Source organism: Spodoptera frugiperda, chromosome 8 (genome assembly GCF_023101765.2).
Source record: "Spodoptera frugiperda isolate SF20-4 chromosome 8, AGI-APGP_CSIRO_Sfru_2.0, whole genome shotgun sequence".
NCBI classification, from domain to species: Eukaryota; Metazoa; Arthropoda; class Insecta; order Lepidoptera; family Noctuidae; genus Spodoptera; species Spodoptera frugiperda.
Window position 1 is genome coordinate 7,376,820 of NC_064219.1, and position 23,892 is coordinate 7,400,711.

At 36.8% G+C, this 23,892-nt stretch overlaps 4 protein-coding genes across 6 annotated transcripts; 2 read left to right on the top strand and 2 right to left on the bottom strand.

Moving 5' to 3' along the window:
• Window positions 1-81: 81 nt before the first annotated feature.
• LOC118275547 (mediator of RNA polymerase II transcription subunit 6) lies at window positions 82-1,472 on the top strand. The gene is made up of 5 exons (XM_035593551.2): window positions 82-370; window positions 478-652; window positions 742-847; window positions 937-1,094; window positions 1,230-1,472. Exons 1-5 carry the CDS (start codon window positions 171-173, stop codon window positions 1,443-1,445), a joined length of 855 nt encoding a protein of 284 aa, XP_035449444.1. The 5' UTR covers window positions 82-170; the 3' UTR covers window positions 1,446-1,472.
• LOC118275548 (uncharacterized) lies at window positions 1,460-2,632 on the bottom strand. The gene is made up of 3 exons (XM_035593553.2): window positions 2,356-2,632; window positions 2,115-2,236; window positions 1,460-2,037 (listed from the first exon to the last, which is right to left on the bottom strand). Exons 1-3 carry the CDS (start codon window positions 2,419-2,421, stop codon window positions 1,881-1,883), a joined length of 345 nt encoding a protein of 114 aa, XP_035449446.1. The 5' UTR covers window positions 2,422-2,632; the 3' UTR covers window positions 1,460-1,880.
• Window positions 2,633-2,862: 230 nt separating this feature from the next.
• Window positions 2,863-7,321, top strand: LOC118275546 (U3 small nucleolar RNA-associated protein 25 homolog). The gene is made up of 8 exons (XM_035593550.2): window positions 2,863-3,401; window positions 3,532-4,143; window positions 4,569-4,811; window positions 5,132-5,406; window positions 5,612-5,767; window positions 6,128-6,323; window positions 6,656-6,832; window positions 7,115-7,321. Exons 1-8 carry the CDS (start codon window positions 2,973-2,975, stop codon window positions 7,280-7,282), a joined length of 2,256 nt encoding a protein of 751 aa, XP_035449443.2. The 5' UTR covers window positions 2,863-2,972; the 3' UTR covers window positions 7,283-7,321.
• Window positions 7,322-7,635: 314 nt separating this feature from the next.
• Window positions 7,636-23,140, bottom strand: LOC118275633 (uncharacterized). Of its 3 annotated transcripts, XR_007705554.1 has the most exons (3): window positions 22,589-23,140; window positions 10,154-10,768; window positions 7,636-9,745 (listed from the first exon to the last, which is right to left on the bottom strand). XR_007705554.1 is itself a non-coding variant. In XM_035593666.2 (2 exons), the coding sequence occupies exons 1-2, from the start codon at window positions 22,905-22,907 to the stop codon at window positions 10,566-10,568; spliced, it is 522 nt and encodes a 173-aa protein (XP_035449559.2). In that variant the 5' UTR covers window positions 22,908-23,140; the 3' UTR covers window positions 7,636-10,565. The 3 variants fall into 3 exon arrangements, 2 of the variants coding, with proteins under 2 accessions (XP_035449559.2, XP_035449560.2); XM_035593666.2 differs by having other exon boundaries at window positions 7,636-10,768; XM_035593667.2 differs by lacking the exon at window positions 22,589-23,140 and adding an exon at window positions 16,438-17,383 and having other exon boundaries at window positions 7,636-10,768.
• Between the last annotated feature and the right edge of the window lie 752 nt (window positions 23,141-23,892).

Genomic DNA, 23,892 nt, shown 5'->3' on the forward strand with positions numbered 1-23,892 from the left:
TTGATTATTCAGCACAGCAGGTGGTATGGCACTAATAAGGAACATCCCTAAAATAATTTCATATACTCTATGGTAAATCAAATGTCATGCATACAGTGACAGCAGTGCATTATTGTGATCTGTGATGGTTTTGTGATTTTAAAAGTATCTGATTGAGATAATAACTAAAAATGATGCAAAATAGAATTGGAAATTTACCAATAGCAAACGAAAATCCTTTGGGTCTTTCGTGGCACGACAGTGCTTGGATACCTTTACTGAGTCCATCTAATATCATGGACTATTTTTCTGAGAGATCCAATCCATTTTTTGACCGTACTTGTAATAATGAAATTGTTAAGATGCAGCGTCTCAGCATGGATCAACTACAGTAAGTATTATTCTATACCAACAAATGATTTTATTGCTTTCAAATATTTGACAATATTCGCAGTAAATTTTCGTAACAAAAGTAATGATCTAATGATTTTACTACAGGAACATGACGGGGCTGGAATACATATTACTGCATGTGCAAGATCCGATTCTGTACGTAATTCGTAAACAACACAGACACAGTCCTACACAGGCTATACCTTTAGCTGATTACTACATTATAGCTGGGATTGTGTACCAGGCTCCTGATCTAGCGAGTGTACTCAACTCTAGACTGGTAAGCTATTCATTTAATGAATAAATAAATCTAATTTCTACTCAGTTTATTTGGTAACATGGTTTAATTTCTTACAACTATGGTTTTAGCTGTCTGCAGTACATCATCTGCAATGCTCATTTGAAGAAACCATGTCTTACTCAAGGTATCACCCTAGCAAAGGATACTGGTGGGATTTCAAAGCGACTAAACCAGGTATAACTATAGACTTTATATCTGTGCAAATCCTAGTTTAATAATTTATACTTGTAATCAGTAATTACCTACTTATTTCTTAATTCTAGGTCTCAGTCCTTACAACAGTGGTCAGTCCTCTTCAAAGGATGTGAGCAGCACTCCTAAAGAGGAACCATCCACACTGTTCCAGCGTCAAAGGGTTGACATGTTGTTAGCAGAACTTGTGAGGCAGTTTCCATTGCCTGTTACACAAGCACCTAGCCAGGTGAGTCACATAGATAACAGATGTAATATTCTTTATATGGTCTGTATGTATTTATATATTTTTAAAAGATTGTTGGGTCTGTAAATTTGTAGTAGTTTCCTTCTGGTTGTAAAAGTTGATATTTTGATTTTGCAGACAAATGGTGTCACTGTTAAGACAGAGAACTCAACTGAAAAGAATGGTGATAAAGCCCCTGATGGCAATGTTAACAACATCACTATAAAACAAGAACCTGCAGACCCAAGCAGCTCGGACATGACAAATGGAAGTCTACAGGGACATGCTGAAATCAAAACCGAGATCAAACAGGAAAATATGAAACCACCACCAGAAAAGAAACTAAGATTATAAATAAAACTTCTAAATGTTAATAATTAAGTTTAATATTATGTTTAATTATTTTAAAACTAGTACCTATGTCTTAATCTAAATCTGATATTTATCCAATAGTTGTAAGTAATACACTTTTCAAAACAAAATAAACCTTCATTATTATTGGCAGAATCTGCCCATCAAATCTATCACAATATGTGGAAGGTCCATATTCCTCCATTAGGAGAAACTATCTTCAATCCATTCTCCTTGTCTTTCATAATATTTAATTTATAAAAAACATAACATATTAACAATAGTTTCAGCTAAGTCTCCATGATTATGATGCCAGAAATAAAAAACAGTCATAGTCCTGAGAAAACCACAATTATCACATTCTTCACCTCTAATTATGAAGTCCCTTCATCTTTACACTGGACACAATTGTACAATTCTGCAATCTTCAAATGATTATTATTTATCGTTTTTTAATAAGTATTCAGTATTTTTCTCTTGTTGAATATTAAATAAATTAACTACATTATCTTGAGCACTTGCTGTATTGGTACAAATCTGGCAATTAATTCTGCGCTGATCTGCTAAATCTGGTGATTTCTTGTCTGGGTTGAAACTGGAACAGATTGCATACATAATAATTGTTAGAAAACTTTTTACTGGGGAAATTATACCTAGAAATTGTTTTCTTACCTAGAAATAGCTTCCTTTACACCTAATTGTATACCAAATGTAAAACCTTGTTCATAGCCGGTATTGAAACTATTTTGAAACTCAGCAGTTTGACCATCTGATGCACCATCCATGTAACCAATCTGCAATATCACATTCATTTGTAGCATTAAATGTGCGCTCATAACCTCTACTTACAGCAATAACACAAACTTCTAATATCCAATTTCATGGCTATAGTCACAACATTGATAATACTAACCTTAGCTACTGGTTCTAAATTCCGGGACCTTGTTTTTCTTGATAAATTTTCATTATATTCCGACATTGTTTGTTTTTATTTTTTACTTTGTGTATAGTGAAGATTTATAACCTGCCTACTAGTCTATCTGTTCTTAGTAAACGCTATCCATATACTTAATAATTAAGTTCTTATTTATTAGTCCAAGTTAAAATTTTATTTGGTTTTTCAAATAATATTATGGTTTTAAAACACGGAAGTTTTGAACTTTTTTGACAATTGTTTGACAGACAATATTATGTCAACATGTGTTTTTTTTTTATTGGAAACTGAATTTTTTTTTAATTTGTGGATGTGTGTAAACTTGGTGTAAACTGTGATTCATCATCATCATCATCATCAGCCGAGAGACGTCCACAGCTGATCAAAGGCCTCCCCTTTCCCTGTATACTGTGACTGTGATTGCCATTCAAGAAAAAAACTGACAATTGTCAACTCAAGTGTCACTGTCAGTCACATTAGCATTTAGAGGTTATGTTCTCGTGGTGTTTACTTATGTTGTGTTGTGACTTCTGAGAAGAATAAATAATTTTCTTTTCGTGAATTACTTAAGTTAACGTTAGTACAGTACTAGCAAAATGAAGAAAGGCAAGAAATTCTTTGGAAAGAAGAAAAATACATTTAAGTCAGCAACTAAAAAGAAAAAGGGCACAGAAGATAGAATAGTAAACAAAAAAGCAATTTTTAACAGATATAAAAATGCACAAAAAATTGAGGAAGAATTAGAGAAGAAAAGGAGAATGGAGGAGAAATTGCAGCAACAGCAGAAGGTTCAATATTCTGAGAGCGAAGAAGAAGAAGACGCATACGACCAGTTGTTGTCCTGTTTTAGTAATAAGAAGAGAACTCCGGTGGCGGAAAGTGAGGAAGACAGTAGTAGTGCTAGTGACATGGATGATGATGAGACGGCTATGGAAACTGCAGAGGGAGAACATGCTGACGGCAGCGGCAATGAGATGGATGATGAAGATGGCAGCGCGAGTGACGAGGACAGTGAAGAAGATGAGGTAATTACATTTGAGTAGTTTAATCAATACATATTTATTCTGCTTAAATTTATTAAAAAACTACATCCACATTACATAAACAATCACCAATTGTAAGTAAATTATAATAAAAATACAATTATATTTGCAGATACAAATAGAAAATGAAATTGAAGCTGATGAGCCTGAAATGGCAGATGATCCTTTCACTAAACACCTTCAGTATGACCTGGGAGACGAGTTGCTAGTCTCCTTGACCAACACACCAACAACGGTGGAAACCACAAACAAAACCTGGCCAGTATTAGGAAACCTATCAATCATTATACCAAAACCCATAGAAACACTTTCAAAAAAGGTCAAACCAAAAGTTTCTATATTAGAAGAAAACACATATGCGTCTATGGGAACAGTACCAACATTGGTGAACAAAATTGATTTCAACCAATTACATATAAAATCTCAGATACAAGGCAACATAGTGTCAGCAAATAAAACTAATTTAATAAAAAGGGACTTGGAGTTGACAGAAGTGTTTACGCCATTACAAAAGGAATTGTTTTGTGTTTTGAACAACTATCAAGATCTGTACTATCCTCAGAGAACATTCACAAATGCTGATGAAATTAGATATACCTACTGTCTCCATGTTGTGAACCATATGTTGAAAACTAGAACTAAGATCTTGCATCATAATGCTAAATTGTCAAAGAAGAGTGATTTGTCTGATGAGTATCGGGATCAGGGACTTGTGAGACCAAAGGTATGTAACATTTTCTTTTCTATTTATATTTGTTCTTCACAGAATCCTCAGCAAAGGTATGTAACATTATAGATGTCAAGTGACAAAGTTTTAACTTTTTACTTGGTTCATCAAGTTCATCGTTCATCATAATTTACAGTCGTTGTCCTCCTCCTCCTTGCGTCTTTTGGCCTCAATCCTGAGGGTTGTGACCTTGATGAATCACTGTTTCGCTGACTATTGTTTGCATCTTGTCCTCTGTCTTTGGTGGTGTGAATGGCATCACAGACCATTGTGTTAAGAGTGGTTTCGGCATCTAGGTCTTTTTCGGTTCACCTGGCTAGTCTATAACAGTTTTTATAGGTTATCACCCATTTTCAGTAGTTAAGGATAATTATGAGCAATTTTTAGTTGATAATGTTTCATTTATATTGTCTGTTTTCCAGGTTTTAATAATGGTGCCATTCAAAGATGCTGCTTACAGGGTTGTTAAGACCTTAATAGAAATCCTTGTACCTAAAGAAGCTGGGGAGGTGGTGAACAAGAAGAGGTTTGAAGACGACTTCACAGGTGGAGAACTGATCATGCCCAGAAAGAACCCAAAGCCAGAAGATTATGAGCTCATGTTTAGTGGCAACACTGAGGATACATTTAGGCTGGGTATGTCAGTCACTAAGAAAACTCTAAAGGTTGGTATAAATTTATTTGAAATTTAATATTATGTATGTATTTCTTTGAACTACAAGATAGTAAGAAGTTTAAAAAAGCTTGTGAGAATAAACATGCTCTGGATTTATATGTTGTATGAATGTCCATTCAGTTGTATCTGTTAAGCATGAGGACACAGATGGAGTTCCCTGGTTGCATAGTCTCACAAAGACTGTCTGTCTAGCAAATATTTGAATGTTCAAATTATTCTAATAGTAATTATTTTAGTAGTAACATTATTCCATGTAATATCATAAAATCCCAGTATCATTTTCTAACACTTTATTTTCATTTATTACAGCTCTACACAGATTTCTACTCATCAGACATCATAGTGACATCACCGTTGGGTTTGCGAATGATAGTGGGTGCGGAAGGCGAGGACGACCGTGACTTCGATTTTCTGGCTTCCATAGAAGTGCTGATCATGGACCAAGCTGATGTCTTCCTCATGCAGAACTGGGACCATTTGCTTCACGTCCTGGATCATTTCCACTTGCAGCCCAAGAAAACTCATGGCACTGACTTCTCTAGAGTTAGATCTTGGGCTGTTAATGGATGGGCTAAGTACTACAGGTCAGTTGTAAAAATTATTAGTGTAATTTTTTTGTAAGAGCTTTCTTTGATAAGGTATGAAAACAAACTATTATTATTTTCTTTAAAGCCTAATGTTAAGTAATACATACCATTCAAGAATCTTTGCTAATATGGAATTTAAATTCCAATCAAAAGCAAAATTGTTGTTTACAGAAATAATATTTTTGTAATGTTTCTTTTACAGACAAACTCTGATATTCTCGTCGGTAGCTTTGCCGGAAATAAAGTCGGTGATCAATAAGAAATGCCACAACTACGCTGGGCGGATATTGGTTGAAAATCCCACAGACATTGGCAGCATACAGCAGGTTCTGGTGCAAGTGCCACAAGTTTTTCACAGGTAACTAGTGTGGTTTATATTTTCATTGTTAACAATACAGAGCTTACATAAGCAAGATGCAAGGTTACATAAACTTTAGTTTGTAAATTAATTGTACTTACGACGTTTCAGCGATTAAGATGGGTTGTTTCTGTATAGTGTCTTTCTCTATTTAGTAGTTGGCTATTTGTTATGTGCACACTGGTACAGCCTCTGTTTCACTCTCATGTCCCATAAGAAGGAAGAGATATCAAGCTCAGAGCTAATGTAATTTTCTGCTTATACATATACATGTCTAATGGGTACCTGAATTGACTGAGTACAGTCAATTGTTGATATGATCAAATCAAATAATAATTTAATGTCATACTTCCTTTACAGGTTTACAGCAGCAAATCCCCTGGAATCAGTGGATGCTAGGTTCCAGTACTTCATCAAGGAGATTCTTCCAAAACAGAGAGACACGCTCATGAGCCACACTCTCATCTACGTGCCCAGCTACTTCGATTATGTACAGATTAGGAATTACTTCAAAAAGGAAGATATTGGCTTCGTACAGATTTGTGAATATTCTAAGGTAAGCTTGTCATGTTGTGTGATGATTAATCAATAACGCATGCATATAAAATCACGCCTTTTGTTTGTTGGAGAGGTGACAGAAGTGCAATTTCCAACTGTATTATGAGTAATATGAATCCCATGTTATATATGCAGCGAGCCTATTGCTATGCGCCGGGCATGACATCTGGGATAATACTAAGAAATTGAAAAGCCGAATAAGGCTCAATAACAATTTGCTCACCTCGGGAATCGAACCACAGACTCGGCTCGGCAGTCGGACTTGCGACCATTCAAACATAAAGGAACTTTTAAGTAAATGTATACAACTTGCTTTTATTTTATTTCCAGGATGCCAAAATAGCTCGTGCGAGAGACATGTTCTTCCACACAGAAGCTCACTTCCTGCTGTACTCGGAAAGAGTACACTTCTTCAGAAGATTCCGAATAAAAGGCATACGACATATTATATTTTACCAACCGCCAACATATCCTCACTTCTTCTCTGAAATGTGCAATTTGATGCAGGTAAGATTTCGTATCACTATTAGATTATACATTTATATTGTTTTCATATTTTCCAAGTAGTACAAGTATGAGAGAATACATTGAAATATTATCTGAAATATTGATCTACATATAAAAAGCTTTTCAATTTTACAATTTTCGACTTATAGATTTCATAATTATCCACATAGCATTGACTTCACTCAATGATCTCAACGGAAGACATATTATTATGAATTGTGATAATAAAATTACTCTTTCATAATAAAAAAAACTTTGACTTAAATAAATATTTGTCTCCAGGAGGTGAACCAGAACAAGTTTGGCGGCAGTGAGTGCAACATGACAGTGTCGGTATTGTACTGCCAGTACGACTTGCCTCGCCTCGCGGCCGTGCTCGGCGCCGCCCGCCTCGCGCGAGTCATGCGATCTGACAACTCCGTGCACATGTTCGTCACGGGAGAAAAGTAGTAGCGTATTGTAAATAATAAATTGTACATATTTATTATATTTGCGTCTTTCATTGCATTACTAGTGTCATATATTTTTATTGCACATCGACCTCTGGAAAGATTACTGTCAGCTCGTCGCTATGTATGTACACTGCTCATGATTATGTGCTGCTAAAACAAATCGAGCTTTCTTCTTGAATCATAGAAATATTTTAAAAGTTCTCTTTTGAAAAAAGAAAAGTTTTGTATAAATAAATTATCGTAATTCACAAAAACTGTCACTTACCAAAAACTGAGGTGTAATATTAAAAAAAAAGAATAAAATATACGAGTATAGCGTCCAGTTGAAAGTACCTACCAGAAAAACTCACATTTTTATCAAAGATATATTTTTTAAATTAAACAGTTACATGACAAAACAAATAAATTATAATTTTTAAAATAAGACTATTATCGGTACATTTATAGTTTAAAAAAACCTCTTCATAAATAAATCTATATTACGAAAAATAAGGCTAAGGCATTTTCTAATACAATATTTATCTAGTACACAGCTAAGCTACATAATAACCTATTGTTTATATAAGTAATACAAATCTCACTAAGCCACTAAGAATAATATTTGGAAATAGTAGCAGTGTGCCCGAGTCCATTAGTATTACATACACATTGAGCTTAGACACACTATAAACCAACAGATGTATAAAACTAAATAAATTAATGTAGCTGTATGAGTGGGCTGTAACTGTTATTATCCTGTAGGTTCAGTAACAAGCAGGTCAACATACACCTCTCTGTCAAATTTCTTTATGAGATTTTCAACTTTATTATTTCGATGTAAAGTCGAAAATTCAATGAATAGAAAGATGAGAGTAGGATAACCTGCTGACCACTGCACTTTGATTGTAAAAACTATGGGCAAAAATATTTCGGAATTAAATGTAGAGAAGTGTAGCACAGTGTGGGCCTACAATGTATCCTTACATCTAAACTAGGCTATAAAATATAAAAATATTTCTCAAATTGGACTACCACCAGAGATCAGCGCGTTCAATCACAAAACCAAACAATCTCTTCAGCTTCGTAATGTATAAATATATAAATGTAAATTTAGAATAACATCAGCTAGTTTACCTAGCTATACAATACGATACGTTAACACTATACATACATATAGCTTATATATAATGAGAAGAGCAATGATTCTGTGATAACATTGCAGGGTGGAAGTGTAATTAGCAATTAGCATCTACTTACATTGAGTTCATCACTTATGTTAGGTACTAAGTTTTAGTTCATAGTTTTGAAGAGATTCAAACCTACTAAAAGCATTCAGTGACAGTCACGAATATTATTTCAAATATCTAAACAGGCAACAAAAATATCAATACATGAGGCAGCTTAAATCTGATTTAGCTTAACACTAGTTTTGACATTGTTATGGCCTAATAAATGGACATTTTCAACTGTGAGATCTAAGTATGTAATAATATTTTCTAATACTTCTATGTTTAATTAAAAATTGGTATTCCGTTTCAGCCTTCCGATGTTATTGGCGACATAATATTTAGTACCAATTTCTTTATGACAAACATTAGATTTTTCGCATTTATTCCTGTAAATACTAAGACAGATACATAATATAGGCAGCCCAGCAGGTACTTTAAGCATGTGTAGCTTCAGTGGATTGAGGTTAGGAGCGTTACGGTAGGTGGCAAGGCTCGTGTTCCTACGGAGCTATAGGTTGCACTCAGCCCAATAAGGCTGAAATACGCAAGAATGTGCCATTCCTCTCTACGAAGGTTCTTAGGGCTGGCACTCATGAATATGTGCCATCGTCCTAATTAATGTATAAGTACGCACCTATTTAGTACATAATTGTAAATGTACACCTACATTTACAATAGTGCTATAAAAGCCTCGCCCACCTCAATAGATAGATAGGTATGTACCTGCACTAATGATTTAATATTGTAATTGTACATAAGTAAATTGGCCCTATTACACTAGTGTGAGCAGGCATGTCCGATTCCCAAACAAGAAAATGGTATAGGTAGCTTTATAGGCACCTACTTCTTTAACTAATTGTAACCTTTTTTGGAATTATTAAGTTTTACACATGAAATTTGTTGGTAGCCAACAAATAAATGTTTCTGCACACCTTTTCTTAAATATCACATTGTTATAAAATAGGCCACCTATATGATGCTGGTACTTATCTTCAGGCTTTAAGTTCTTAATTTATTTTTCTTAAAAGCGTTTTCTGTATAGAAGGGATAAAGGTCGTTAAAAACCATCTAGGTACATATAGAGTTATTAACATTTCATTCCACACTTTACACACTTGGCTATGAGGAATCAGACATAATATAGATACCTGCCACTGCCTGCCAATAACAATATGAACTAGTGTTGTGTAGGACATACAAGAGGCAGTACATTTGTCCCGTACATGACGTCAAAATGTAAGAGCGGCTCGGCACTATAAAATGTACCACTTCAAATTTTATGTCGCGGTAGCGGTAGACGTCCTCGTCTGTCATCGTAAGAGTAAGAGGGACAGGGAAGCTAGCCTCATGCTACACATTCAAAAATGTACCGATAGTCGAAAGGAAAGAACAAGACCGCGACAAGTGATAAAATTATTTTAGAGGCAGCAAAGTCGCCAAAATATTATTTTTAAATTGTAATCTTTAACTTGTTTTATATTTTTTCTATATTTTTCAAAATAATACATATTTTGGTTTATTATTTTATTTTCCTCCAAAAACCCCTTTTTATCAGTTCAGTGTACTGTTCGATGTAATACATTAATATGTCATGCCCTCAAAATCAAACAGACTATTACAATGACAAACTAACACAGTAATATCAAACATTTCAAACGTACTAGTTCCTTCAAATGTGTTGCCGGGCTTCAATACGGCTCGCCTCATTTGAAGTGGGACATTGTACCGGCTCAGTACAAAAAAGAGGCTACTCTTACAAACTCTTTTTTAAATTGTGTCCTACCCAACACTAATATGAACGGTACTAAATACATTACAAACTAGTGGTGTTACTTCGTTTATTGGCCATCAATCACGATTATCTAATAAATACCTATCCTACGTTTTACAAAATGGCGTTCACTGTCACTGCACCAAATCGTGAGGGGTCACAGATCGATGTTAGTTATAATATACACCCAAGGGTTTACTTGACTAGAGTGACTAAGTACTGACTAGTAAGTTGTTGCCGGTTTTACAAGTCTATCTAATCTCCTCGCGTTCTGAGTTCGTAAGTTCCCGGCGTAGTGATCGTCATGTGATGCTGTCGGTGACGTTTAGTGTGTTCATCTCCGAGGTTCCATTGTGCAGGCCCGACGGTGTGGTGTCAGGTAAGGACGTTGTGTCGACAGTGGGCCCCACGCTGCTGTCGGTGATATTGTCCTCGGGATAGCCACCGGTGATGTTCTCCGGTGTCGATGGAATGATCTCACCATTCACTGTGGTATTGCCTCCTCCTGTAAACATAATATTACGCCGGTAAATCCCTGAAAGGGTGGGCTGACAGCAAGGAGGTGGAGTCTAAATTTAAATGTTGGGTAGAATTCCAGATTTTGTATTCAGAAGTTAAATCTCGTACAACAACTAGACCATCAAAAGAATAAAGTACTCGTAGTACACATGCTCATTTTGAACATCGAGCTAATGTCCAAGTTACGATCGCGTGAATTAAATATGAGACTACGTATAACTTAAATACTTATGCATAGATGTGAGCAAGTAACTTAAAAATCTTGATACTGTTTATAACCAGATAGGTACCTAATTAAAGACACGATAGGACCTACCCAGTCGTTTTAGTTCTTACAAACTCAAACCTACAACTCTCAACATTTAGAAAACGTTCTCTTCAGACGCTCAGTGAATGCATTTCGTACTGTACGCGTTACAATGACTAGTTCTATATTTAAACTCATGTTTAAATATTAATTACAATACAGTGCAGTCTGCAGAGGTGTAAAAACTTGCTTGTAAATACCTATAGTACATATTCTTAGCTTACCTAATAGGCGTTTTGTTAGTACATTAGAATGGAATAAGGGCGGCACCAGGCGCTATTTGTACGAGGTCTTCGACCTCAAACAAATCGGCTGTACCGAGTGCCTAAATACTTAAGTTGGCCTAAAATACCTAAGTGACCTCAATGTAGGACTTCTATTTAGTTCTTATCTGGAGCTCTAAATCGATTGGAACGAGCCATCGACATTGTGCGACAACATTAGACTATTTCGTTCATGTGAGGGAATATTTGGTTCCTATGTCTCAGCCAATGTACGCTGTTCAACGTTATTCTGGACAATTCGACAGAAACAGTTTGTGATTTATATGTTATAAACATGATCAGTGAATAACCGAGAGCGAGTTATTGTGACTACCGACAGCCAACAGCTATATTTAGAGTAACTGCTGGAGGCGCTTGCATGAACACTCAAACATTGCCGATGTACGTTGAACGCGGGTCGAACGTCTTGAAATAACATTAGACGTCTGTTGATGATGATAACAAGTTTCTTCCTACTTGCAATGAGATCATCATTGTTTACTTTATCAAATTATGATGCCATTATAAAATATCGCATAAAGAGATCAAAAGTAGAGTAGATAGAGCAAAAAATGTGATATCGAATTCAAAGTTCGCTAAACATTAAATTAAGGTATCAATTAATTATTTATTATGTAGAACAGTTACACAAATACTTATTAAATCCACAAAATATTTTCTCTTATGTAATTCTATGAAAACGTAATAAGTGCAAGCCATTCTACAAATGTGTTTTAGTACATACAAAGAAGTCAGTTGATATTTAGATGATGTCTTAAACTACCATTGTTATTGAAATTACTTACTTATTTATAGTGCATTAGACTGTTAAGAAATTGCTAAAATTGTGAAATAAGTAATGTACATAATAATAGATTACAAAACCATGTTAATTTGTTTAGTTAATTAGTGACCATTTGTGACACGCACTTAGCAATGAGTACCTAGAGGATGTGTGCACGCCATACTTGTAATAAACTTGTAATTAATTATCTATGGTAGTTATATAAGTTTATAGGTGTAATACTTTGTTACAAATGAGTTGGCAGGCCGATAGTTTAAAGTCTATTAATGTGTTTATTAACGACGTAATTAAAACATCGTTAATTTTACGAGTATTGCCGAAAAATATAGTTTGGACAGGAACATTAAAAAATTTGGTAGGTACATACCTACTTAATGTATATCGAAGACATGAAAATATGTTATTAAAATAAACCGAACTGGCTTGTGTAGAATGTATCTATCGATCTATCTATCTATGCATAAAATTGTATGTAGGTACCACATAGGTGAAGCTACCTACTTAATTTCTTTTCTTTTAGGAACAGTTGCCATTTCAGGTAAATAAAATGTTAAATGGACTCTGGACACCATTAAAATTTTATTACTTCGTAGGCACGTGAACATGCTTGGTCCCAAGCACCCAAAAGCTCAATATCTGTAGGAAATCGTCTTCCTTTCAACTGATCCTTGATAATAGGAAAAAGAGCAAAGTCACAGGGCGCTAGGTCGGGGCGAAGGATGTTCAAGTACTTTAACACCACTGGTGTTCAAAAATTCGACGGTATCACGTGCTCGTGCGCGGATGCGTTAACGTGATGAAAATGCCAAGTGTCCATTCTTGAATTCGGTCGAACACCAGGGCAAATAATTTTCAATTCGTTCCAAAATACCCCGCCGAGTAAAAAATACAGCGATCATTTTCTTTTTGACTGAACGTGATTTCCTCACCTGAACTGGAGTTTGTTCATTTTCAAACAGCCAAACTTTATTTTTGTTCTTCGATGGTACGTCGAAGTAATATAGCCATGTTTCATCACCACTTACGATATTATTAATGTTATTAGAGGTACCATTTCCATATAACTAGCATTTTTTTACACCAGTTCACCCTTGCCTCTTTTTGTTCAACTTTGAGGTCGTGGGGCACCCATAGTGTACAAACCTTTTTTACGCCAAGAATATCGTGAAGAATTTTGTGTATGCTTGGTGCACTTATCTGCAGGATCTCTTCTATCTGTTGATATGTTATACGTCGATCTTCTTTTAATAATTTTGACACTTTCGCAACGTTTTCTGAGACAGTAACCTCAATGGGACGTCCTGATCTTTGAGCGTCATTAACATTAAAGTTACCACGTCCAAACTCACGATACCATCGGTAAACTGTTGTGCGGTGAGGACACTTTTCTCCCAAAACAGTATTCATTTCTTCCACACACTCATCTACCGACAGTTGACGCAGAAAGTTGTAACGCATAACAACTCACAACTCGGTATTAGACCATTCAGACATTTTAATTGTTTAAAAAAGTTTTTACTACTTAAGTACACGATTAATGTCGGGTTATTTTATATGAACTGTCAAGATATTAGCTGCACTTTCAAATAAAAATATTTTTGTCTACCCTCCATTAATAGAACGAGTGTATTGCAAGACTTAACTAGTGACCTATGTAAATAAGTACCAAGTTCCATACACAGACTTCAGTTAAAAATGATATAACAAGTTGGCAAGTTTTCACACACTTTGTGATAAACCTACTAAACGCAATGAGTCAAGTATATAATTTTCTATTAAAACTTGCCAAGTTATATCATTTTTAACTGAAGTCTGTGTATGGAACTTGGTACTTATTTAGATCTCACTTCTTTTATAGGCGAAGCATTCCAATATTATCGAACTTGGCTGCCTTTCACATTTATGTTTTGGGTGGGATTTCATTTATTTTTGTAAGGTTTATTTTCTTTTTTTCTTATTTTACTTTACTTTGACTAAATACAAACCTTCGTAACAAATTTTAGGTCGGTACGACCATTGGAAGATATAGAAAAAATTTTTGTTTTAGTTCCTTAGGGGTATGAATTTACACCTTCATTATTTTTAAAACCGACTCACACTTGGCCATTTTCAGATTTTTTCCTTTACCTTGACCTAAAGACCTACCTCCATGCCAAATTTCAAGTCAGTTGTCTAGGTTTTTGATGAGTGAGTGAGTCAGTCAGTCAGTGAGTGTATAGTAAAAATTGCGATTTTCTGACGTCAATATCTTAAGACCTACAATAGGTACATTAATGAAATTTTCTATTTTAGATAAGTAAGTAGATCTCGACAGATACTAGAAATTTCATATGCGTAGATAAAATAGATTTTGAGTTATAAGTCGAACTTGGCCCGAAATGGTTCGTGTAATATAACCCACGGCCGGTGTGTCGGTTTTTTGCTCGAACTTGGCGGACACACTGCCGTGTGTCTAGATGTTAAATGGACTCTGGACACCATTAAAATTTTATTACTTCGTAGGCACGTGATGTGTAGGTAATTTTGGTATTCATTTGGCGAAATTTACAAATGTAACGACTTCACTGTGTTCTTTGGACTTATCAGTCACCAGGGCAAAGAATTTTCAAGAAACCGGATGATTAGAGGATAGTTTATAACTATGTACTATATGCTAATGATGTATTTGACGGACTAACAATAGTTAACTAGGACTAGTCCTAGTTTATCCTTTTTTATCCTAGGATAATAGTAGACAATAGTAGACTAGGAATGTCTCTAAGTAGGGCAGTAAGCTTATTGTCCGTAGAAATTTGGCCAAGTAGGCAACTGGAAGTAAATAATTAATGTATCTTTTCACTAGAATCACAAAAGAACATACTTGAAATTTGGCCAACTGCCTCTTGCCTCGACTATACACAAATAAATAATGTTCACGCTACAACTTATGTAATGTTGCAGTGTACATAATACAGGTGCATTAAATAACTTGTTTTAAAAATGTCCCTATGTGATTAAATATTGACATTGCTAAGTTTTTAAGACGAATCTTAAAGTGAATAATTGACTGAATGTGAACAAAGAACAACCAAGGTAAACAATCCGTAGCTACATTTCAAGTGAATTAAACAGATGTCGATAGGCTAGGTACTTTAGTGTTAGTTAATGTAAGAATTGTCGGCCATTTACATTCAAAGCGTTGAAAGCTGCTGTAAGGAAAAGTTCTGAATTGGGGTCAAAGCTACACTGCAGTGGTATTGGACATACCCGCAACAGAAAGTAGGTTGCAACCTGTAGTACCTTAGTCAGCAATTTACTTAAGTTTCCATATTATATTAGTTTCAGTTTTAGCCTAAAATTAGAACTCTAGAACCCAGGTAAATAAATGGAAGCTAAATATTAGGTACGTATTTGTTTTCGTTTTTCAATAAAATACCAATACTAAATAGAATTTAGAGATACATATTTTGTTTCAAATAAACGTAAATATTGCCAAACTATATAAGTAGGTACCTATTAACCGGAATATTTCAGGCCGTTAGTGACACATTTCCAAAAAAGTTAATGTACAGGTGAAAGGTGTGGGTCGTTACGCTTATCTGCTAAATCAACGTTATCAACTGGATACGCTTATGGGCAAACATGAAAATTTAAAGAGATAAGTACCGCCAATTACAATTGATTGATACTACGTTCAACCAACACAAATGAGCTTTAAAATAGACTTCACAATGAAGTATGTAAGTGGATATTAGTATTTTAAGATTTTGTCTATATCAGATGTAGGTAACTAGTTGTGGTTAAAGAGCAATAGATATTTTGATGAATCAGCCAACGACCAAGGAAGTCATCATCATCACCAGCCTGTAACGTCTACTTTCAATATGCTTCTGCTTAGAAAAGGCCTCTTCTCACACGGAGAAGAAATGAGCAATTATCACCACACCTGCTCAAGACGGGTTGGCGATATCAAACTTTAGAGCCAACTAATAGTGTTCACCTGCAGCAGCCATGAGAACTAGTTAAGACTGGTGTCTGACCGGCAGAGACAATACAGACAACCTGCAGTAATTGTTGGTGACGTAATGTAATTGTAAGTCTTGTAAAGTGTTGTTCTGTTATAAGAGTAATAAAAAGCTGGGGAATGCACTAACACACGGGGTTCATGGTCCATCGTCATAAGTAGTATAGATACAACGGACTCGGTGTCTGGAACATCTCGTATGGTATCTGTACGAGTCGACGTGTACACAAACACGAGAGTGGAGGAGTAAGGGAAGCGTGTCGGTGATGTGACGTACCGGTGAGGGGCATAAAGCATGTGGGCATTGGTGTGGTGCTGGTTTGCTTCTCTACTGTGTGAAACACCTTGCGTTGCGCATACTGCGCGTCCTTGGGCTCCCAGAAGAACACGTAGTAGAGCGAGAGCATGATGGCCGCCAGCGACACGCAGAACACGTACACGATGACAGTGAGCACGCGCACGCTCTTCTTGTCGCGCTTGCGCTCGTACAGCGCGTCCAGCACGACCTCGTGCCCGCCCGCCGTGCCCAGCCGCACGGAGCCGCCGCACGAGCGCACGCTGCCCGAGGTGCAAGACTTGCCCGACATCGCCGGCGTCGCCACTACCCACTGCCGCAACGCTCGCCGTCGCACGAATCCAGGTAACTGGGACACGCTTATTGATATGGCCCAGTTCTCCTGATGCGCTGCGGCCGAGTTACCGTGCGGGTCACGCCGACCGTGTCTGCCGCTTGACACCTCCTGATGCCGACTGCTGTTTCATTATTATGGCGCCCGCTTCGGAATTCATTTGTTTATCCTTTAATTTCACGCTCGGTATACGTAAATCTATTCCAGTTCCTCTGACGTAGTCATACGATCGCAAATCGTCTGTCATAGAAACGTCCCTGAACTTTCATTGTTTTCGCATTTTATAAACATTGTTCGTGTTGTTAAGTTTTATTTTACTACCTGAATGCGATAATAGGCACAACTTGTTGAAAACTAGCTGTCACGTTGTTAGTCCACATACATCGTTAGAGTCGAGTCACACACGATGTCACGAATGCCGTCGCTGGATACAGCACACACCTCGTTATTTGTTTCGCACGAGAGTGGGAATAATGGCGAGGTAACGAAGTTAATTTACGAGAATGGTGGCACGTTATATAGTGACAGCGCGTCAAGTGTCGCGGCGCGGGGCGGGCGGCCCGGCGGCGGCGGCTCCGCGTGTGCCGAGCGCGGCGGGCGCGCGCCGCTCCGCCGCCGCGCCGCCAGCTGCCGAGATCAATAATATGCAATACTTTTCTTATTTTCTGCAATCATCAATTTCTCTTCATTCAATCATGCGTCACACGGACGCAATTTTCTTGTAAGATGATAAAGATTTGTGACGTAGTATGGTTTCAAGCATACTAATCTGGTGTAGGTGAGAGAAAATGTACCGCAAAATTTGTGAGAGGCCAAAGTATTAAAACTGTTTATAGCTTTATTGTCTGCAGTAATAGGTCCAGCTACATTTTTAATGATTCTATACTTAATAACATCGATTGCCATGTGTTCTCTTTGCATAATTCTTGTTGCGACTCTCATAAACGCACAGCGGCACAGCAGCAGTTCCAATTTGTGATTGTTTATTACTTTGTCGGTATTCAGAGCACGTAGCGGAGCACAAATCAGGATATGTACCCGGTCCTACGTGTCTCAACGGGGTACTTTTTACAAATCAGCCCTTTCAAACGAAATAGGGTGAGAATACGGTGAATAGGTAACGAGTCTGCTTTACGGTTTGACATAAACGTGTACACACACTCTCATAGGTTGTAGGATAAACCTAAATGGCTAAACGCAAATAGATCTCTTCTACACTAGGCTTCACTGGCGTGCAAGTATAAATAATGTAATGTGTTCTTTCTTCTAAACACCTACTGTCCCTATCAAAACGTTCGACCCACGTATAGCAATTAGTAAATTAATTTAAAGAGCAGCTATACTCATTATCATAATAATGCAAACGGATGGATGGAACCGTACAAACACCAATTCCATCAAATATCCATTTTAATTTGTTTCGGCTCTTTAGCAAATGTGCTGGACAATAACGTCATAGGATAACCCATGACGTCATATTATTTAAACACTGATAACTAGTCACTAGAACTTGTTCACCAGTTATATTCTGAGTTCTATGTTACAGGAAGTAGCTTAATTGCCACATACCAAATCACTACGTACTATTTCCCAAAAGTTTTGGAATCTCGAAAATCTCTTATAAAGCCCAACCAAGAATCGAATTTAAGACCGGACCGGACTCGGTAGCCGCACTTGCAAAAACTAAAACATAAGGACAACAGTAACTAGGAAGGTTTCGTTTTGACCCGCCAAAGCTATTAAACATTTTTACCAATTATAAATCGATATAATCACAGGATACTTACTATTTGGGAGATATGTATAGTCAATAAAATAAAAATAGGTATAAAGCCGTATCGGACCCAGCTACGGCGTAGCGTTCGTAGCACAGTGTAATCTTATAATACCATAGTACTAACACAACGTTTTTTGAAATATATGGCACTTATGTGAATCTAGAGCCTTGAATAGATATTCCGACTCAAGAATTCGTGTCAAAAGTCCAGCGCGCTATAGGACTACGGTAGACCCTACGGGGCCTACGGCTAAGGCGTGTGCTACGGCGTAGCAGGCGTAGTAGTGATATTTGTAACGTCTATAGGTAACAAATTAAAATGTTTGAACTTTTAAAAAATGTTTTGGAGTTTTAATATCCTCTGTATCTTATACGTCTTAGGACCATATTTTTTGTCCTGTTGTAAAGTGGTCAATTAGTGTCTTTTATTCCAATATTGCTACGAACTACTCTAACCAATCATGGTTGGCGGCATAGTTTCTTTAAAAAATATATAATATGACCGCTGAACAAATTTATTTTATCTTTTCTTTCTTCTTTGTTTCTTTCAATAACTTATTTGCGTGTTTAGATCGTTCCGAACCATGTAGCATATAGCAACCTTTGCTACGGCGTAGCACGAAACAAATGACTACGTTATTTTTTCACCTCCGATGTTATTTTTAATGTAAATATCTATTAGCACTCGCGGATGTGTTCAATTTATTTGAAACAGAAACAGATGTGTAACATTGAGAGATGGCACTCTGATCTATTGCCATCACATTCCTTAAGACATTTGATTGAAATGTTTCTCGTTTGAAATAAATGTTCTTTTATTTGGGTGGATTAAAAGAAACGTCAGTTGTACAATACAGTTAGATATATCTATACTGATATGATAAATAAGAAAGATTTCATTGTTTGTTCACATGCATCGAAAAGGCTTTGAAACTGTAGATTTTTTTATGGAACACGCCGATAAACGAGCATACGTATGACCTGATGGTAAGCAATCGCCGCCGCCTATGGACAGTTGAAACATAGGCATTACAAGTGTGTTGCCGGCCTTTTGGGCGTTAGGAATTTAAGGGTTGTTGGGGAATCGGGGATTGGGAAGATTGGAAAGGGGGAAATTGGTCCAGTAACCTCACTCACACGACGAATCACAACGCAAGCGTTGTTTCACGTCAATTTTCGGTGAGGCCGTGGTATCACTCCGGTCGTGCCGGCACATTCGTGCCGAAGCATGGCTCTCAGTCTCAGTGTGGGAACACTTAAATTTTACCAAAAGAAATAAATTGATTTGAAAATAAATATTTTACCATTGGAATTTGATTTATCTCTATCTATCAATAGGCTAATTAGTATCCCGATATTCATACCTGACCAAGACCTACTTAAGAGAAATATTCTAAATTCGATGTGAGCGAACCCGCAGGCGGAAAGCTAGTGTACGTAATATGTGTTACATGTGTAACAAAGTCTCCCGGGAGCTCGACGGTACGTACGAGTAATTTCATTTGGCGCTCCCTGGGCAGTCTACTACTACACGATACCGCTCATTGGCAATTTGTAATCGACGGAATTGACTGCTGTTCTATGAAACTCAGCTCCAAGGACGAAAATTATCTAAATTATTATTATAAATAGGAAAAAATTGTTTTGTATGTATGTAATGTGTATGTTTGTTATATTTTCACACAAATACTACTAGACCAAATAAAAAAAATTATTTCACCGTTAGTAAGCTGCATCTTTACTGAACAACTTTAGGCTATATTGTATTTTAAAAAGCTGCCTACGTCACTGTTTCACGCGTACGAATTGGAGAACTGAAGCTAGTTTATACTAAGGAGGGACATTATAGTTTGACGTTCCTCAATAAGGAAAATTGGTGTAATTTATTTTACCTAGTTCACGTTCCTGGGATACAAACGATGTTTTATGGAATTGATTTAAGAGAATGAAAACTGAAGTAAATTAACTTCGATTTTCCTTCAGCTTCCCATTCGTTTCAAACCCTAAGGAAATTGCCTCGTAACTGAGATTTCTTCGAGACTAATAAATTGAAAAGTAAAATATAATAGCTATACCTACGCTATACTTACATTGTCATAATAACTTTCTCAAATAAAGTTACTTCTATTGTTTAGTTTAAGTAACTCCCGAATAAATTACTAATGTTCTAACTCAATTCTGGTAACCCGTATTTCTCCGAAGTGATCGTGATCTTGTAATCGAGCCGACCGAGGGGATAAAAGGATCAGAGTATTTGTGAGGATTCGGGGAAGGGAGATATCGCTTAACTATGTGCGGCCAATATTCTATTCGAAGCTATTTAAGCATTTATGTAAATTCAATTATTTCCCACAGAAAACGTATCTAATATTCTAGTGAAGAAGAAGAGCAATAAATTATTTATAAGGTTTTTGATAATGAGTTTCACTTAGATAAAATTTAGTTAATTCGTTGTGTTCTTCAAATGTAAAGCCAATCAAATGTTAAACTATTTTGTCTTAAAATTTATTATTCTACTTAAGTGTCCCTTGGAAAATATTTGTGAAGGTATAAGTAGGTAGTATAGCTAGGTGTAAGTAACCAATCTGCTTTGTTATCTATAATTTTCAATTTCAAAGAACAGAACTTAATGTCCGCCACAAAATGTCCACGTAAATATTCGTAAAGCCAATATAAAAGTCAACGGAATGAGGTAATTGATGTTCAGTTTTGGACACAATTGGGTTAAGCTAATTGGATTACAGGAAACCCTTCATGTAAAACCTAATAGAATACGGATGTTTTGCGATGCTTCGACTCGATGTTTTAAATAAGCAAACTAACTTATATCAATATACCTACCGTCAATTAAAAAAGATTTAAATCAAAGTGAATTTGGACAGCGATCGTAAAATCGGGAAATGATTTACGTTGCTCTTCCTTGATTCACTAATAACAAACATTAAATTGTTTGTTTATAATGAGATTTATCGTGAAACCCACTTTTTGTACTTATTACCAAACTGGTGTTTACGTAACAGGGTACTAAATTATGGGCATACATATACATTCTCCAGGGTTTATAGTAACATGCATTTTCACTGGAATGCCGTAGGAAGAATTTGAACAACATTTCTGTTTCATTGTGTGGTAGGTACAGTTCAGCTATCGGTCACTGATCATCATCAACGTCATATCCTACTGATCATGTTCGACAATCCTGTGGTCTGCAGCGCTAACTGAAATACATGTTGCAACCAGCATGGTTTCAGACTTCAGAGGCTAGGTAAATTATTAGTTCTTGGATTACAAACTGCTCTAAGTGATATGAGAGTGATACGAAGCAAGTATTAGTAATTGGGAATTGATCAACGTCTAAATTAAATACGTTCTCCCGTTCCAAGTAAAATTACTTTCACAGATAACTGTTGAATGAGTAACGGATAAAACCAGATATTATTTTATTTACTCTTTGGCAACCACGGGTTGGGATAGGGCTTATTTTTAGTTGGGAACACATGGCTTAAACGTACATACCAGATTCTGTACAAGGTCTGTTTCATGATAATGTTCCACTTGTATAAACCCACGGAACATTTACTACCGTCTTGGATATTTATATTCATTCCCAGCATGTCGGCGTACATTGTGTGCAACACTTGATCCCTTCACTTAAGTAATTATAGTGAATTCATCCAATTAGGTAACTAAGTAATTAATTGAAACCACGCGCTGTTTCGCCTTTTCACTTCATCCTTGGAGAATTCCAGCTGGGCACGCCGTATTAATGAAAAAATATTTCGTTTTAAGTTGAATTAAAAAAGGAGCTCTCTGATCAAATATCGGAAAAAATTGTAGGAATATAATTGGTAATAGATATTATTCGAATCTAGATGTTTGCGCAAAATGTTAGTTAATTAGTAGCCCAAAGGTTTATAATTTTAAGGTAGTTCTGTTATAAAGTGGTTTATTCTAGGATAAATATTCAATTATAAATTTTTGTGTTTTCTAAACTGAAAGAATTTGAGAAGTAGTGGACTCACCAGCAGTGTATGCAGTTGGCACTGCGTGATGCACTGACTGATAGTGATGGCGGTGGTGGTGCAGGGTGGTGTTGGGGCCGGTGCGGCGCGCGCTCACCTCGCCCACCTCGGCCACTGCCTCGGGCGCCCGCCACACCACCACGTAGTACACGGACAGCAGGATGGCTGCCAGAGACACGGACAGTAGGTACGCCAGCACCGTCAGCACGCGCACCAGCTTGCTGGCTGGCTTCTGCTTGTAACTGTCCCGAGTCGCGTTCGCGGCTACCTCCTCCGAAGCACTATCTTCCTCTGGCTGACCACTCTGACAGACAGACATGTTGCCGTTGCTAACTCATGTTCTTGCAGAAGATACGTATTCCAATAAAAAAATAATATTGGAGTCCGCGAGTGGCGCGTGTAGCATCCGCGTCGGGTGGAGAGAGTGCGGCCGAGCGCTGTCCTGCGACGTCCGCGGTGTGCCGCGCTGACTCCCGCGCTATTCGTCGACCCGATCAACTACTCGCGTCACAGATTTACGATGCCACCAACCACAGGCGAACTCTACCTAGGTACCTACTAATATTATTTATACGTAGCTATAGAGATTAAACATGTTCCCGTATATAATGTTATGCGGAAGTTACCAGTTCCTTGAATTATTCGATTGTGAGTAACATCGTGAACTGTAAAAACTTTTTCTGATGAATTGATTGATTGATTGATTGATTAGATAACATATTATATAGCTATAGCAATTGGCTTTAGCTATATGTATAATGCTATCTTCATGTGAGAAACAGAATTTGTCCGACTGTGGGACCTGGTCCAAAGAGACTAAATTCATTGAAGAGAGTTGGTCACTAATAGATAAGATTGTGGAGTATGATTCTTAGGTGAACTGATTGTTTTAGATACTGTAAGATCTATGTCTTATCACACGAGTAGTCCTAAACTCCTACTTAATATGTAGTCGTCAGTAAAGCAAAAGCTTGTAATATTTAATTAACATCTTATGACGTAGATTACGGACTTGGTTCTGTTATTTAATTGTTTGTGGAGTAGCAGCGATAAAACGAATCACACAAAGTGCGCAGCTACCTGCTCGAATGAGCTAAGACTCGGAAGTCCGCGCCACTAGGCCACCGCGGCCCGCCGCCATTGTGATAACAAATATTTTCAATAAAATGTTCATTATGAATAATTAACTAATTATTGTGTTAGGTATAGTATTTTTGGCGATGCTAGCGAAATAATAGGTCTTCCCTATATCATGTACCTACATCTCTACCTATCCTCCTAAGGACTTAAGTCTGATATTATAT